The sequence below is a fragment of the Mercenaria mercenaria genome, chromosome 7, assembly GCF_021730395.1.
Source record: "Mercenaria mercenaria strain notata chromosome 7, MADL_Memer_1, whole genome shotgun sequence".
In the NCBI taxonomy this organism is placed as follows: domain Eukaryota; kingdom Metazoa; phylum Mollusca; class Bivalvia; order Venerida; family Veneridae; genus Mercenaria; species Mercenaria mercenaria.
The window spans coordinates 33,788,294-33,806,493 of record NC_069367.1 but is presented as its reverse complement, the minus strand read 5'-3'; the positions used below and the strand labels follow the sequence as shown (position 1 = coordinate 33,806,493).

The 18,200-nt window shown below is 33.4% G+C and overlaps 2 protein-coding genes across 4 annotated transcripts in view; one reads left to right on the top strand and one right to left on the bottom strand.

Moving 5' to 3' along the window:
* Nucleotides 1-6,502: 6,502 nt before the first annotated feature.
* On the bottom strand, nucleotides 6,503-17,908 carry LOC123554464 (toll-like receptor 4). 3 transcript variants are annotated; one of them, XM_045344640.2, is made up of 2 exons: nucleotides 17,768-17,908; nucleotides 6,503-10,652 (listed from the first exon to the last, which is right to left on the bottom strand). In XM_045344640.2, the coding sequence occupies exon 2, from the start codon at nucleotides 10,579-10,581 to the stop codon at nucleotides 8,017-8,019; it is 2,565 nt and encodes an 854-aa protein (XP_045200575.2). In that variant the 5' UTR covers nucleotides 10,582-10,652; nucleotides 17,768-17,908; the 3' UTR covers nucleotides 6,503-8,016. The 3 variants fall into 3 exon arrangements, with proteins under 3 accessions (XP_045200575.2, XP_045200577.2, XP_053404041.1); XM_045344642.2 differs by lacking the exon at nucleotides 17,768-17,908 and adding an exon at nucleotides 17,015-17,126; XM_053548066.1 differs by lacking the exon at nucleotides 17,768-17,908 and adding an exon at nucleotides 11,088-11,234.
* LOC123555951 (annulin-like) overlaps nucleotides 17,531-18,200 on the top strand; it is a 56,481-nt gene continuing 55,811 nt past the window's right edge. Inside the window, exon 1 of the mRNA XM_053548071.1 lies at nucleotides 17,531-17,697. The gene's annotated coding sequence lies outside the window, so the exon portion shown is untranslated. The remainder of the gene's footprint in view (nucleotides 17,698-18,200) is intronic.

Here is an 18,200-nt window from a genome sequence, read left to right as displayed (position 1 = left end):
TTTTTTTTTTTTTTAAACAGTTGTAGGCTTTGAATTTTTTACTCTGAAATGTTTGAATATTATACGTATATCAATTCAGTAATTCTTAACATATTGGCAAAATAGGAAATTTAATGAATCGAAAATTATGGTATGTTTGTAAAATAAAAAAAAATAGTGGCAATCAGCGTGGTACAGGTATTTTGCCGTATTGAAGCAGACATTACTCATTTTAATATAACTACACATGTTTCACTAATATATGAAAACTGTTTGCAAAATAAAAAATATGCAAAAGATTAAAATGGCATGATAATTATATCTTGCAATTACTAAAAAAAAAAAGAAATACCTGTAATTCATAACGCAGTTATAGCCTTATCAGTGTTGTAAACGTCTGTGTTGTTTTAACGCTCCTTATTTAGAGGTAATTAGCAAGGTTTTATTACAGGTCCAATAAAAAATGATTTACGCGTGATGCATACAACATTTTATTACTTCTATAAACTATCATTCAATAAGATTACAGTATACAAATGGGGTTCATGTAAAATTATCTACAATAAATGATGAAAGTAAGTTAATCACGACGACTTTTATGATTACTGAAAAGATCATGAAACCAGGTAAAATTTTCACGAAAACAAAAATAATTATTAAGTTTAAACCTGAAGTAAAAATCAATTCTGTTTTAAATGCAGATAGTTTATTTACACTGCAAAAACATTCTTGTACACAAAAATACTCCGGACATGTTTTCCACCTTTAATTTGATCAAGGCGGACCTTGTATTTATTTACTAAAATTTATTAATGTATGTGCTATTTGATGACACAACTGAAAGACTTCGTTCTGTTTTACCTTTCTGTACTCTAACTGAGTAGAACAAATACCGACAGTTTGCATTTGTGATCCAAGGGCCGATAGAAAAACTTTCTGTTTTAATGTTTAATTGACATAATTGGCATAATTGAAACTGATATTTAAATGTATATGAAATACGGTGAAAACAACAACATAAGAAGAAATGGGCATCTCTTTCTTTTTAGAACTGAAATATTCATTACATTATTTAATTGAATTTCGTATGTTGTTAATTTGTGATATTAACACAAAATGAATTACTCTCGAAGTAAAATTACATTAAATAAAACTTACACGAAAAAAACATTAAAACACAAATTAACTAAATTGATTAAATCATTACTTTTTATCACAATACCGCATGTTCACGCGGCAGAATAATATCGTCTGCATATGACACTACAACAACTTCGCGCTGAAGTTAATTTTTCTTCCAAATTAGTGGAAATAAACCGTCTGAGAACGAATCACAAAAATGAAATAAATATCAATCAAAAGATAATTTCAATGAGAGTAGGAAATGACTTGCACCTAAGCTTTCATATCAATGGTTTTATACAAAAAATTGCTTTTAAGAAAAGCATGCATGAGATTTTTACACATTTTATATGGAAAATAGAAGGGAAAAATGACGAAATGATGGCATTAAATATTATGTTAGGAACGAATCAAAAATAAAGATAAAATTTTATTTAAAAATAACATGTGATGAATCAAATGTTGAACTTTGGTAATATTTTTGCACCTAAGGTTTCTTATTTTTAGTAATTTTGTTATTAAGTAAAATGTGTACATGCCCTTCTTATTTCTATATAGAAAATCTGACCGCTATCGATTATTGGCCGGAGGAATATTCTTCGGTATGTTACTGCAGTAATGAGTTTATATTTATAGCGTATCATGAATATTTATAGGCATACAACACGCACCAGTGAAGAGCAGTAAAAAGTCTCCCCGTCCTTGAATTCAGTGTTGTTATATTTTCTGGTCCTTTGGGGTCATGGAGTCAATTCAACATATGTGTAATAGAGTTCTGCTTAAGCCGATGTTAGGGGGCGTGAGAGGTGTTGCATATTTCATTACCTCTTATGAACAGACTCGATCAAACCGAGTCTGCTATTATTCTTCTTGCTTGCATCCTTTGCTTCGATTGGCTCTTTTTACAGATTTTATCATGTTTTAATCAATGTCATTTCATTTTTCGGAGGGTTTTGCTTTTTTTGACAGGTTCTTAGTGAAATAAGGTTGCTAAACCACCTGAATATCAAGGGTAACCAAAGCGTGTACACTATCAGGAGATTTCACAATGTGACACTAGTTATTTTTATTTTTTGAAATATTTACATGTAAAGTCTCATGTACAGTAGGGCTACAATTTCCACATGATATAAAGTACAGACGATGTCCAAAATCACGTTAAAACTTATCACGTACATACACTTATACGAACACTGGTTCTTTTATTTCATAAACTTGGGATGTTAAAAATTGAGGGTAGATTCAAACAGCTGAGACTAAATCATGATCACAGTTATTGTACAAGGAGAATTAATTTCATTTTTTTTTTGTTCCTTCCGTTGACTCTGCAGCAACCACGACATTTTACTAAATGAACATTTTAACATGAAATTCACTACCTGAATCAATGCAGCCCACAGGTAATCACACGACGTTTATGAAAGAAGTTAAGAGGCATTTCTTAAATGCTTATGACAGTTAAATTATTGCTCGTCATCTGGTTTGTGTGATAAATTATATGTAATATTTCGATGTAACTGAAATCCATCTGTGATATTCTTTTTTGGTCAAAAACATGTGTGATTTTTGCAGGGATTTGAGATGTATTTTTTGATAGACTAGTAGGAAAATGTAATAAATATATTTAAGTATTGAAAGTATTCATGACATATTTTTCTTAAAAGTATTTTTTTATAATCTGAAGTATTAAAAAATTAACTACGTAACTTATACTTTGGGTATTATGAAATCTACTTCACGTTACACCAAACAGTCACTTGATTTGTATTTGTCATGAACGGTATTTAGCAAAAACGCTTTAAGTTGAAATAAGTTATTACGCGAAAAACCATAGCTTTCGTATATCAATCAAATATTTTCAATGTTATTTTGAGATATTGTCTTTCAAAGACAAAACTTCCAACGGGAAAAAACGCTTTCCCTAGGAATCCTATGTGAGCGATATTTTCAGATTGCAAAAAAATCGATCCGAGTTTATGAAAGGCAAAATACTTTGAAATGTTTAGTTCAAGTAATAAACCATCGTTTCCTGCGTTTACAAAGCTAATTTTATTACATATCTTGCAAATATTAAAGAACTAGCAAACTCCCATGGGAATCCCCGTAAAAGTTAAAACGTTTAAAAACGTGTCTAAAAATCAGTACATTCGACTTATTTCTACATCAGAAGTAAAATATGTCCCTTAGGTTTGATAAGACGATTGATAAAACTGATTTATATCAGCCTCACTGTAAAAATGTTCATTAAATTCAAAATTTTAGGAAAGACTTAGTTTTATGTCAACATTCAGTAAGCTAGATACATGAATGTAAACGTATTTCTAAATTTTTAAGTAAGTCAAAATTTGTAAAAATGGCTTTAAACTATGCATAATGATAAATAAAAATGATAATAAAAAAAGACACTGTTTCACAGATGTTATTCGAAATAAATGTCAAGGTCTAGTACGTAGCTTTCGTTATGAATAATTAAGAAATAGCCATTGTCCATCAATATAATTCTATTAAAATTCAAAATAAACTTGCACACAATAGCAAAAATTGATGCGTTCCCGGACTTCAAAATTTAACGAAAATTACTTTTTACACTACCTTCATGGTAAAGACCTTATGCCTTGATATATTCTATTTCAAATTAAACGGGTGTTCCGTTCTCCCGGTGAATGAAAGAGTTTTGCTTTACGTGTAACTGACACTTCTAACCCTTATCTTACTAAATTTCTATAATGAACTCGTCCATCTTTCAATTTTGACAGTACCATTAACTGTTAAAAGGGGTGCTTACCAAAAATATTCTGACTGAATGGCGGACAGTGCAGATCATGATCAGACTGCACGGATGAAATTATACATAAATTCTAAATGGACAGTTACTTCATTTGTTTTTAACATAAAATTAAAAGCAGCGTATATGATTCTTTGCGTTTTCTTTGATAATGACATACTTTTATGATGGCGGGAATGCTTGCTTTAAACGGGATATCTAATATAAAGTCAAAATATTGTAATGATTGTGTGCGTGTCTCCGTTCGATACCCAAAAACATTTTACCGTTTATAACGAGGTTTTACTTTTATTGGTTTCAATTATTGTCAATTTTATCTGATGTGACAATAGAGAGAGGTGGAGGTACACAATAAGAGGAACATTAAAAAGTACCTTTATCAACAGTATTGCATCCGCTCTTGCGTATTTTTCAAGGCCGGATCACAACTTAAGCACCAGCACTATGAAGAAACCAGGCTTTTCAAAATTAGAAAACACCCCTTGGGATCCAACCTGGCAAAATTCACCTGAGCCGAATACAGCAATGTAGGTCAAGGTAATATACTAATAACCTATTGCAGGACCAGGGTGTACTTTTATTGTTACATAAGGAAACTTTTAGAACAGTATGTGGTGTTATTTTTGACACCTTAATTCGTCATTATTTTCTACTTAAAAAATCAGAATTCTTACCAATTAGAATTTTCTTTTGGTTTCAGTAGAATAAATAATTTTGTGACGCCACTGGCACAAGTACGTTTTACGGCGATAATACACAAAATAACGCTACGTTCAATACTTCATAAATAATTTTAATGTTTACACCTAGGACACGAAAAACGCATAAAGTAACAACAATTATGACTACTCTGCCAATAATGTTGATGTAACTTCCTTGAATTAAGAAGACATTGCTACATCTAAGAGTAACAATTCTTGTTGCATAAACACTAAAGGTAATAATAATAATAATAATAATAATAATAAAAACAATAACAACAACCAACAATGTTTTACAGTAACAAAATTACAATTATAACAAAATTTATTTTGAAAAGTAACAATTAAGGCCATACTAAATTGATTTGTCGTTCGTCAGAACTACCGCATCAATGATTTTATTCCCGAGAAAAAGAAAAAAAAAATTCACCCGCCCGCACGTACGTAAAAATCTCCGAATTTTTTTTCCTGATTACGCGGTCCGGAATGATAACAGCAAAACAGGTTTTATCGCTGTTTTAATGCGTACAAGTGATATTGATCGGAATTCATGCTTTCGAATTATGATGTTGTTCATCATTTGTTTCAAATCTGGAGTGTCTGTGCTAATGCCACACTTGGCCTTCGATGTGCCGGTAGGTGATGAAGTAGTCACGTTCTACGATTGTTCAATACAGAATACAGTTTAAAGAACAGAGCCCGACTTGTAAGACGTGCACGGGAATTCAATTAAAAGTATTTGGATTAAACATAGAAATATTGTTCAGATAAAGTTTTCAAACTATTTGTTATCAGTTGTTTAGTTCAATATGTTAGATCTAGAGCCAAAGCCAAGTGATTTCTTTTAAAAAAAAGTTTGTTCACAGATCCTGACTGATCCATCACATTAAATTTCTCGGGCCCAAATCATTTTGAACGTAACTTCTTTAGTACGGCAGTCAGATATTCTATCAAAATGCATATATTCAATTTAAAAAAATGTTTAGCTTTTCAAATAAGTAGTGTAGATATAAAGATAATTTCTGTCGTATTGTAACCCCAATTTTCCCTGTTTGTATATTAATAAATTAATTGGCTGTGAATTGATTGAAAGAAAGAAACTGAAAAAAAACAGGCCTTTCCAACTCAAAATTTCTTGGTCAATCAAAGCACAACAAATAACACTTTTAAGAGTGGCCATATTGGGATCATTTTTGTCCGTCTGTTATCATTTTTGACTGAAATTAACCTCTACCGCAAAAACTTAAGCTAGCCTGATCTGTTAAGAAATTATTCCAGTGGGATTCGAACAATGTCGAAGCATTTGTGTGCCCAGCTCCGTTTGGTCTCATTGGTCAAATTATTTATTACTTTCCCCTCACCTCTACCGTTTGGAGTATATTAATAAATTAATTGGCTGTGAATTGATTGAAAGAAAGAAACTGAAAAAAACAGGCCTTTCCAACTTAAAATTTCTTGGTCAATCAAAGCACAACAAATGACACTTTTAAGAGTGGCCGTATTGGGATCATTTTTGTCCGTCTGTTATCATTTTTGACTGAAATTAACCTCTACCACAAAAACTTAAGCTAGCCTGATCTGTTAAGAAATTATTCCAGTGGGATTCGAACAATGTCGAAGCATTTGTGTGCCCAACTCCGTTTGGTCTCATTGGTCAAGTTATTTATTACTTTCCCCTCACCTCTACCGTTTGGAGTTTCACTAGGGGCACACAGTTGCTCATGTCGAAGCCATCTTTAGAACTGGGTTTCAGAAGATATGTTATTCCACTTGGGTGCCCGTTTTGTCTTAAATATTCCTCATCTTCTGTCGTTAAATGGGCACGCCTTCAGATTAATGTAGAACAATCAAAATTAAAAATAAGACACTCATCCCTTAGTAATTATAAATACAAAATAAAAACAAATTGATTCAGTGAGTTTTGGCATGAATTTATTTGCAAAACCATTCATGTAGTCTTTAAAACATATAGAAAAGCTATATACAGTGTAAGTCACACTGTAAATGTTTGATTTCTGTGTTATTCTTAAAGAAATGTTTACTTCATGTATAAACATAACTGGTTATGCCTCCTTTTAGGGTCCAAGCTGAAAAAAAAACTCGCTCGCTCCATGTAAAATCTACTCGCCTTTGAAAAGATCAAAATTGAGAAGAAAAAAAAAATTCGCTCGCTTGCACCCATTTTGTTTTGAAAATTTTTCCGAAGAACTATTAATCAATTTGGTATGGCCTAAGATACCTTGAAAATGTTAACTAGCTGTAACATCCACACCATCAAATGTTAAATGTCCAAACTGTTAGTATTTTGTTACAATGAAATATATGAACGTTTTTCATCTTACTTAGGTTTTGGGATTCAAAGCATCACGAAAGGTGCCAGCACTATCATCACTAAGAATAAAAGAAGATTCTGGAAAAATCCAGAATATCACAGACGTTGAAACAATGTTAACACTCTGTTTATCAGTATTTGTGATGGAACCTTCCGGAAAACCATAGAATGTAAATACATGATGTCTCAAAACTAAGAGAGGCTTTACAGTAAGCAATGAATCATCAGTACTGAAAAATGTACATAACATAATGTACCCACCAATTTCTCGGGAACAACGTTTTAAAAGTCATATGTCACACATTCTTTCGGTACATGACGTAAACCACGCTAGTGGTAAAACCTTGACTGTTATTCTGTAAAGTATTTTTTTTTCTTTACAGGGAAGTTTCATGAATATATAATAAATAACTTTGGTTTCTAAAATCTTCATTACATTTTGCTTATACATGTATGTATCATTTAGACCAGACGTCTACACACTGCTACTTTACTCTGCGAGGCGTGTAACCTCTTCGCCACATTCTTGCATTCTTGAAGTCTTCCTGTGCTTCCTTAGTATCCCTATTTAATCCAACGTTTTGTTTAATAGACATATTAAAATCGAAATAATAATTGTCAGAACCATGTTGAAATATATAAACACTCCAAATCGGTTATACACTGCATAGAAAAATTTTGTCGAAAAACTATAAGGTGACAAGACTCGTTCGTTTACAGAATCAGTCACAATGTTAAATCGATAAGTCTGAACAGAAAAAGTCTCATCAAAAAGTGTTCTAAACAGCTAATTTTCTGTATTTTTCCTAATAAGATAACTCTCTGAGCACGCTGCTTTTTATGTTAAAGCTGACGACAAGTCAAGGTTTATTAATTCATTTTGATTGAAAAACTTTTTTACGCGCAGAGGTGTGATAAGAATGCAAATTTTGTTAATGGAATAGATATTTAGCGCCAGATTTATTTTTCTTGATATATCCCTTCTAAGTCAGAGAGTTCTTCCATGACATTTTTGTCGGCAAAAACATCATGAACATCATGATTAGTCGGCGCCGTCATTAGTCGGAACTTTAGTCTATCATTCGTTTTATTTACACTTATAATCTATTTCTTATCATATTTTCTAGCTGTTCATTAAACGCAGCGATATCATTTTCAGACGAAGGAAAGCGAAGCACCTCGTTTGATTTTATTTTTGAGCGTATGAAAGAACGTATCTCTGGCATCAAATGTTTCTCAGATACGTCACCAAGCAAAACTGGTATTATAATATTTCGCTTCGTGTAAATACCCTCATATGCAGCTATATTAAATTCAAATGTATTCCAGTAATCTTCGCAATACGAGGGTGTTAGAAATACAACAACTTTGCGGCTCTTTCTTACAGCTTGTGGGATGACATGATATAACTTCTCATTACCGTCAAACTCCTCGCGTATATTTAAAGTATATCCCCTTTCTTCAAAAAATGGGTACAATTTATCAGTTATCACTTGATGCAGAGAGACGTCATCTGTGAAGTCGTAGTGCTGCTCATAAGAAATGTAAGCGTCTATTTTTAGAATTATATGTTCTTGATCGTGAGGATGATGGTAGGGGTCGATTTTTACCCTGCCTATGTACCAAAGGTAACGCAGTTGCCACCGTTTATAGTAAAGCAATGCCACGAGAGATAGTACTAGCAACAAGCCTATAAATCCTATCACACATGACGTCATCACAATCCATGACGTACATTCATATTTTAGTTGCTCTCGTATAAATTCAAGTCTCGATAAACTAACTAAAGTCTCGTTTATGTATAAGCAAGAAAGGTTATCTTTTTGAATAATGTTTACCCTAGTGGTCGCCAACCAGTTGACAAAGACTTGATTGTTGCACATACAATTAAGATTGTTCCCAGATAAATCGAGGTCTATCTTCCGATTAGTTGCGATCTGGTCTAGGAAAGCCATGTTCTGTTCAGAAATGAACCCTATTTCGTTATCAGATAAATCCAGGTGGCGTAGTTTAGTCATCGACTTTAACAAGAAGCTAACATTCTTAACTGAATTATCCCCTAACGAAAGATATCTTAAGTCAATCTGATTTTTAAATATACTGTATGGTAAATCTTTAATGATGCTACTTCTGAGATCTAACACTCTTAGTTTTCTCAAGCTCGAAAATGTAACACCATTGACATCTCGGTAAAGGGATTTACCAATCTCAGTATGTTGAAGAAATAGGGATGTAAGATTCCCCATGTCAATTAGAGACTTTTGATGGAAAAAACTAAATTTATTGTTTGAGATGTCCAAAATTTGAAGATCTTTTAGGCCATACCAAGGCCCGAAAAATGCCAATAACATACAACTAGAGGCATTGAGATACCTTAATTTATTCGGTGCAAATGTCACTGAAGGGACAGGATATTCCAGATGTATATTATTCATGTATAACGTTTGAAGATTTCTTGGTAACTGCAGGCGGTTGTCTGTGTAGGTTTTGTGCGGTGATTTTATTGCCGACTGTAATTTTATGATTTTTCGGTACAATCCACCGACAGCTGTTTCTCCTCTAGCCCTTTCTAATGTTTTTATTTCCGCTTGAAAATAATTCTGAAAGCTTCCGTCAAGTGTGTTCAAGTTATAAAGTCTTGATAATTTAAGGAGAAACTGAGCGTTCCCGATACTATTTTGTTTCAATGAGAAATATTCTAGTGACGTAGGAAGGTTTTCAATAACGCTAGGATCGACGTGAATGATATAATTCCATCCTAAATCCAGAACTCTGAGTGAGGTGTTTGTAAGACCTCTGAAATTGTTTTCTGCAAGTATTGGATAGAACGGAGGGTGCCTACACCAATAATTGAATCTCATAGTTTGAATATTTGTTTCATTTAATCCAACAGTTGCATTTTCAATACTGTCAGCGCAGAGCTTCCTGTTTCTCGTAATGATCAAGTACGTTAGGTTGTGCAAAGAACGAAAGACGTTGGGCGCTAGCTTTGTTATTTCACATGACTCAAGTTGTAAATTTGAAATAGGCGTGTGTTTGAATACATCAAATGTATTTTCTGTGAGAACTGGTATATGACAGTAACCATTATCGTCACTTAAATATAATGAATTAAGATTTTTTAGCTTTGAAAACCCTTTACCAAACTCATGATTTGGTATACCATCTATGCTAAGGTATTCCAGAGTAGTAGCAGCTGATAGAGCTTTGTCTGGGTACAGACAGACAGACGTATGGACATTACAGTTGCCTTGCAAATACAGACGCCGGAGATTACGAAGCGGTTTAAACACATCGTCTGCGTAAGAATCGTTGTGTCTGAGTAAGTTATAACTTAACGACAAATATTCCAGCTTTGACAAACCACTGAAGGAATCATTTTGTAAATGCTCAATAATGTTATGTTCCAAATTTAACTCCCGTAGATCTTCCAAAAGTGTGAGCATTTCCGGAGGAATAGAATTTATTTTGTTATAACTCAAGATAAGTTTTCTAACAGTATTCGGTACACAGTTGAAAATTTCTGAAATGCTTGTGAGCCCCAATGCCGAACAATCGGCCGTAAGTTCCTTATCGTGAAGTTTGCACGAACATTCTTGTGGTGGCGTTCCTGCTACTGAATGAAAAATGATCAAGCACAGCCACTTCAGGTTACCCATCATTTACTCGTTTTGATTTAACGTATGTGTCCTGTTGCAGTTCCCTTGATATTTTTTCTCATTGATCAGGAAACCTGAAAAGATGCAAAAGTTATTTCAATTTAGTAAGACATGTTTTTAACAACTTTTTACTAACCAAACTTTTTCCAGTGTATGCCTAAAGTGATAAACGCATCATGTAATAGTATTAAACGTGCACGCGTGGAATGAAGGACGTGCTCATCTTCTCTCGCGTTTCCGCTTATACTTTATACAATTAAAGATTTCAGTTTCATACATTTTACATATTTTCGAAAATGAAACCTCTGATTTCGGATAAATACTCTCAATTAATTTATAAAATGGTTTGCATTTAATCAGTTAAAGTACTGAAATTCCCCGAATTAAGAACTATTGCTCTAACGACCTATACTGTCCGCGTTGCCACATTTTAGGTCACTTTTTTACTGTGGAAACTTTTTAAAAATTAAACCTAGATTTTATGTCAATATTTATCAAATCTTTCTTACCACGACTCCTGTGTCACACACTGTTAAGAAGAGAAAACTGTATATAGTATACGGCCATTTGTAATCCCGCTCGAGAGTAGTTGAGAAATATAGCCACATATACCAAATTATTCCTTGGTCTAAGACAGAAACAATACGTATGTATCTCTTCTGACAATCTGACTAAAGTACTTGATCTTCTAAACGAAGATCTGAGAATGACCCATTCACATTCGTCTTCTGTATATTTTGGATTTTCAATATTGCTATTTTTATTTTCGTACATCTATTTTTATTTGAACCAATCAGACGACTTGTTCGAATGTGAAAAAGTAAGAAAAATTTACAGTCAGTCCAGGGCTCGAACTCGGGACCCCTCGCTTACAGAGCAATGTCTACGACTGAGTAACGGCTATCTGACAGCTGCGATATAAAATTGTATTCAAATAAACCAAGTTTTTTTTAGCTTGCAGAATGTGTAAGTAGCTTTTGATGCTAGCGAAGGGTCGTCGATAACAGGCTATAATAGCTGTGTTCAGATCTAGCGTATAGAGATGTACTTTGTCAGATTGCTCTCTGAGGACACTGATCGGATTGACGTATCATAAGGCACGATTACAAATAGTACTTTGAATAATGTCTGAAAAATGAGTCATATGCTTATATCGGATACATGTTATTAACAGCAATGGGATTCAAATATTTACGGAAAATGATATATTTATTTATTTTAACTGTTAATTTGTCCCCTCCCCTTAATTTACAAGGATTTTACAGTCGCTTCTGTCTCTGATTAATTATTTGACTTTCTAGGTGTTGAATTGAAAAAAAGATATTTTCAAAAGTTACAAGATAAACATACAATAAGGAAATATTGTTACCATATCCTTTATAAGTACTAGAAGAAAGAATTTAACGAATGCTGTCAAATCAATGTCGGAAAAGTAGTTGTCTATTGTATTAAAGATTATTGCATATTACATGCATTGTTGCAAATCATTTTGATTAGATTTAAGTTCAAGACGATTGCCAGTAGAAGTTTAACATACTTTTTACTTAAGAAAGGTTTAATTCTGAAGGCTTTAATTTCTCAGATTATGGTTAAATATATTCATTCAACTTGAATCAACATTGTAAGTGTTTACTAATTCGTCTTCAGCTTCGCGAATAACAAGGTATCTACAAAAAGGTATTATTTATTACCTGCATTAAACGTTTAAGTTTATAGGACTTTCGTAATTACGTTCAGCTATGCGGAAGGGGGCATCAGGGCAGGGATAATCATTTCATTTCTTTCCTTCATCATTCTTTCTCTACAACTGAAAATATTTCTCAACAGATCCGATTTGTTATATATTCTGATTCATGTTAATGCAACGCATCTTTAAATCGTAACACTGCAACTAGCATGTATATGTTAGAACATGATAAATACATTAACAAAGTAAAGCCTATAGACAGAAAGCTCAAAACGTAAAATAAAGGCACGTGGTGCGGCAACGCCTTGAAACGGTCAGTTGCAAAACAACGCTGTTTTGCGTAAAATAGTAGTTTGGCAACAATGCTCACACTTTATATCCCACCATATTCCAATGTTATAGAACAGTATACATAAAATAGAATTCCGCTGGTGGTAAAGGGCGTGAGGGTATTTCACCTTTCTAAACCTCTCATGAACAAATTTAGTCAAACTAATTATTTTATTATTTTGATTAGTCGAGTTCTATACTTTCAAGGGATCTTCTTAAAACTATAAACAAACCATTTGCGCATAATGTTCTCCATGCCGCTACAGAAAGCAGAGCAACAGCAGAACATTATTAAGGATCCAACGAATCAGAAAAGTAGAAATATAGCAGCTCAGTACAGGTGGCTTTTAAGAACTACCTATCATGGCGTCGTCCACCTCTTTCGTTAGATACGATCAAAGAGGAAAGTGTAGCATCCACATGACAAAGGACTGAACACCAAATATGCAATATATCTCGAAATAATAGGGTCAGAACCGCAAATGATAAAACATTTCATCATTTTATCAAATATATTTAGGAAAATTTCTATTGACTTTGATAAATAACTACGTTTTTGATACACTTAGTAACAGAAGTGTTTTTAAATTGCTATTAAAACACACACAAGTCTGAATTGCGATAGCGACATTTAGTAGTTGATAAAAGCAGTATTTCTGCAAAAGGACATATTGATAACATTCACTGAAATCTTGAAAGTCGCTCTTGCAAGTATATGACGATTATATAAAGGTAAAGGAAAAGGTATTTAGTAAACGGCACATATAACCGACAGACAACATGACCTACAGCTATTATGACAAACAGCATAGCTAGTAACAGATACTTACCTGCGCTGATATATTGCAAAAAGAGTATGAGGGGAACATCCCCATACCCCATCTAAATAGAGAAATAGTCTTTCTTTCTTTCATTTCTTCTACTTTTTGTGTTATTGTTAAATCACATGAATTGTAAATTATCCATCATACTTGTCATTATAATTATATTCAATTAAATTGTTTCTTAAGACTATATTCATTATTCCGGTACAACTAAGAGTTCAAGTATTTGCACAAATTATTTTGTCCGCAAAGGAGAAGAATTATATAAAACTAAGAGTCTTTCATTCTTATCCTTTCCTACTTATCATGTTCAAACTATGATGTATATATTTCATTTGTACATGTATTACTGGGAATAAAATGTGTTTAAATTAAATATAGAACAAACTTGAGTAAATGAACTTTGAAGTGAAAATCAATTTTAAATATTGAGATTTGTCAATCCCTAGCGATGCAGTATTGTAGTCTTTGATTTGTTAGTTTCATCAAGTAACTACACCTCCCTGGCATAAATGTCAACTATTCGAGCAACAACTGATTGTCCGTGTTTGAAAACATCATCAAGAATGCGTGAATTATTGTTGATATAGTAACCACACCTGACTGTGTATAACGTTTTCTAAATCATACGACATGCTAGGCAGAAGTAGTTCTCATGGATTACGTATTACTTCTCGAAAAACCGGACATCAATGTCGTTCAATAAAGAGAGGGTTTGACAAACTGCCTGCTAGGTTCACATGGCCATTTTTACCAATATTACAAGCGGAAAAGGCTTAACTGAAATTAAATGCACAAAAAATACGTTATATTAAAGCAGTTCCTTTGTCATTCATTAGATTATTTGGTAAATAGGTATAAAGAGTTAAGGAATCATATGAAACGACGGAACAGCACACCCTGTAATTGTTGGATTTTAATTTTTCTGGGAATGTTTTTCCAGAGTTTGCATATACCTTGTCGCAATATCTTTTCACGTGGGGTAAAATATCAGTTCGACATGAAGTTATACGATTAAATAAATTAGTAGTGGTACACGTGTAAGAGGTTAAATTATCTATGAAACGAGCTTAATGTGATTGTATATGCAGTTAACGAATCCAACATAATATTGCTGATCATATATGCGAACTTTGAAAATACAAACTTCAGGGATGTGATTAGTGACCAAATCCTGTTCACTGAAAGGACTCAAGACGTAGATTTTAGTATTATAAATTTCCTTATGAAAAACGTAAATATACTGTAGGCGTTAAACGACATCATAGAGTCCACCTAGTATGCTGGACTAAAACATTCATATAGAAATCTTCTGATGATTCCTTTCGCAGATGTCTTTAACTCAGGTTTATGGGGAAGTATATGTTACTTGATTGGATTTATCAATTTTAATAGGAGAAACTGCACTATAAAAAATAGTTTACGTTTTAAGCTGTTAATCCATTAGAAACAGCATTCTTAAAATTGCACAAAGTAACAGATTTTTTCCTATTGATTTTGAGTTCTGACCACAGTGTCGGTACATTAAGCTAATCTGACACACTCATACAGATAACAAGGGTATATAGATACTTATAATTATGCTATTTGACTATGGAAGTGATAGATTATCATACTATTTCTATTTATATTTGAACATAATATGCTCACTTAATATCGTTATTTAGTCGTTATCGTCATTTTCTGATATTTATGGATATTTTTTTTTCATTTTAAGCAAAATGAATTCCATCTTTTTTCATAAAAGTATTTAATCTGCTAGAATAAACATTACCTTCACTAAATATATCATTTTTACAATCACAACATAGTTTTCAAAGACGTTGTCACCTGTAATTATTCAGCAACCTTAGATTCTTATTTACTCTTTAGCCGCCATATTTATGACGTCATAACTTTTTCCAGTCGCGTGTCTGGAAAGAGATACATGGGAATTTACGACAACTCACTTCAATCTACAATGTGGTATAGGTCTCTATATTTCTCAATGTTTTTCTGACGGCGGCCCACATTCCCACAAATTGACATGTACTTATAGCCAAACGGGCGTGACTATCCTTCTGGCATTATGCATGTAACATCGGAGCCACAGGGTCATGCATCTTAGAGCTACATAATGGGAAATTGTATAACACTTCATGAAATTGTTTTCACTAAAAGTTCTGTATCTTTTTCAATATATTTAAAATCAATACATTTTGAATTGGTCCTTTGAATGTCTAAATAGGTAAGGCACCCTGATCATAGTCCGAATATCTACAAAAAGATAAAATCGAATAGTATGTTTAATCTCCCATCAAGGTGTTGATTCATAGCTAGGGTGGCCGCCACCCCAACCCCCTGTACTCATTTCTTAAAATATCGCCTGCTTGTGGGAATGCAAAGATGGTACAAAATCATGTCCTACTTTCATTACAAATTGCAGGTGATGTTACATTCTAGCATGAAACTGCTGTTCTTGTCACTTTTTAGGGGTGTTTTTACAGGAGAGAAAACGTGTGTTAACAGAGAAATTCTCGCGCTCGCATGCTGTTATAACACCTTTTATATATGCGCGTTCCGTGGCAAAGCGTAAACGTCACTTGGCCCCAAAACGGATAATTCAAAACGAAAAGACCTCAACGTAAAAAATTCATTTATCAGTTTTTACGCGTTTTATGCTAGAATAGCGTAAGCGCATGTTTATTTCGTGTTACAACATCTGCAGAATCCCTCGGGATACGTTGGTACCTTCGCCCTAACGGGCTCGGGCACCAACCAATCCCTCGGGATTCTGCAGATGTTATAACACGAAAAAACATGCGTTGTCCCTACATCCATGTTACATCCGAGCCGTACGTGTGTGTTATACAGAAGCAGTAAGCTCTTTCGAAGCACTGAGTTACACTATACGTAGCTAGAGCCGCACATCATAAAGCAGGAAAGGCACTGTTTATAAAAAAATATCCATCAGTAAGTAAATTTCAATTAAATAAAAATATTAAAACTGGGACATGGTGAAAATGGGTGAGGTGGAAGGGTAAGAAAAAGGTGGGGAGAGGCATATACATAACGTATATGTACAGTCAGCAATCAAAACAATTGACCCTCGGTTCTCGAATCCTCAGGCCGTAGTTTTGGCTATTGATCTGCAAGTCATTCGATAAGTGTCTGCTACTTTTTGTTCGGAAAGTTTGATTGGTTCTATGAAAATTTAGGATTTTAACTTTCGACCAGAAATTGCTGTATGGGTTGATTTTTATCCTAAAATGTGTGTAATTATGTGTATTTAATTTAGATCTAATCGAAGTAATTTGAGCCGTGCCTTGGGAAAACCAACATAGTGGGTTTGCGACCAGCATGGATCCAGACCAGCCTGCGCATCCACGCAGTCTGGTCAGGATCCATGCTGTTCGCTTTCAAAGCATATTGCAATGACAGAAACCATTAGAGAACAGCATGGATCCTGACCAGACTGCGCGAATGCGCAGGCTGGTCTGGATCCATGCTGGTCCCAAACCCACTATGTTGGTTTTCTCATGGCACGGCTCATTTGTCGATGAGATGAATATTAAGTGTTTCCTTTTAGATTCAATGGAAGTTGGCAGTTAATTACGGAGAACAGGTTTGTACTGGTACAGAATCCAGGAATTCTTGATAGGTTAACTGCCCGCCGTTACATGACTGAAATTCTGTTGAAAAACGGCGTTAAACCCAAAACAAACAAACAAACAAACAAACAAAAACTGATACAGGCTTGAAAAATAAACGCCGAACAAAATCACATTCAATTAACATTTTATTATTTCCGGTAAGACACTGATTTTTACTATATCCACAAACATACTGCACTTAAAAGTTGGCAGCTGCATTAATTGTTTAATAACATTAACATATCATATTTAGCAACATTCATCACTTCCTATTTGTTGCTTTTAACTTAAGTGCTATGTTGCTACAATAAAATAACTTCGTTTAAACCACGCCCTTAAAATAATATCTTAACTGCCTCCCTCTCCCCATATTGAAAGAAATCTTCCTACAGTTAAACTGAAACTTTATTGTTAGACTTATATTTGTGTTAAAATGACCTCAAAACTTGTGATGATACTTCCACAGCCTGTCAAATTGATATTAAGATACTTATATATACACTAAATTAATTTCGGATTTAATAAGACACGAGTTTGTGTCCATAAGCTGTAAATCTTAACCAGTTAGTTCATGTATATATTATTATGGTCTATGTGTTTTCGCTAGGAATAGTATTCGGATTGTAAACTATTATTCTTACATTCAGTAAGTTACTTTTGCTTATATACGATTAAAAACAAATGGAACAGTTATAATGAAAATAAAAGGTACATACCTTATGATAAAAGCCTATGTACTCTTTCAGGTTTGTAACACATAACGGTATATGAAATGTATGTTTAATACACATATATCTCGTATAACATCTACATACATCGTAACACGTTACTAGACCAGTTTATATTTAAAGTGTATTTTGTTTATGTCTGGGCGTACGATACGCATCGGTAAAATCACTTTCAAATGTTTAAGGGGCAAATAGTTAAAAAGTTTCGTCTTCTTGTATACATTCAGGACTTATCATATAATGCTAAGATAATGTGTACATATCAGTAATACTTCTTCCTGATATGTAAAATTAAAAAAGTTAATTATGCGTACAACAATTGATAAAGCATTAACCTCAAAAGAAAGGGAAAGAAAAACCGAAGAAAAACAGGAAACACCAAAATACAGGAATTCATTTGACAAAGAAACGTTCCGGGGGT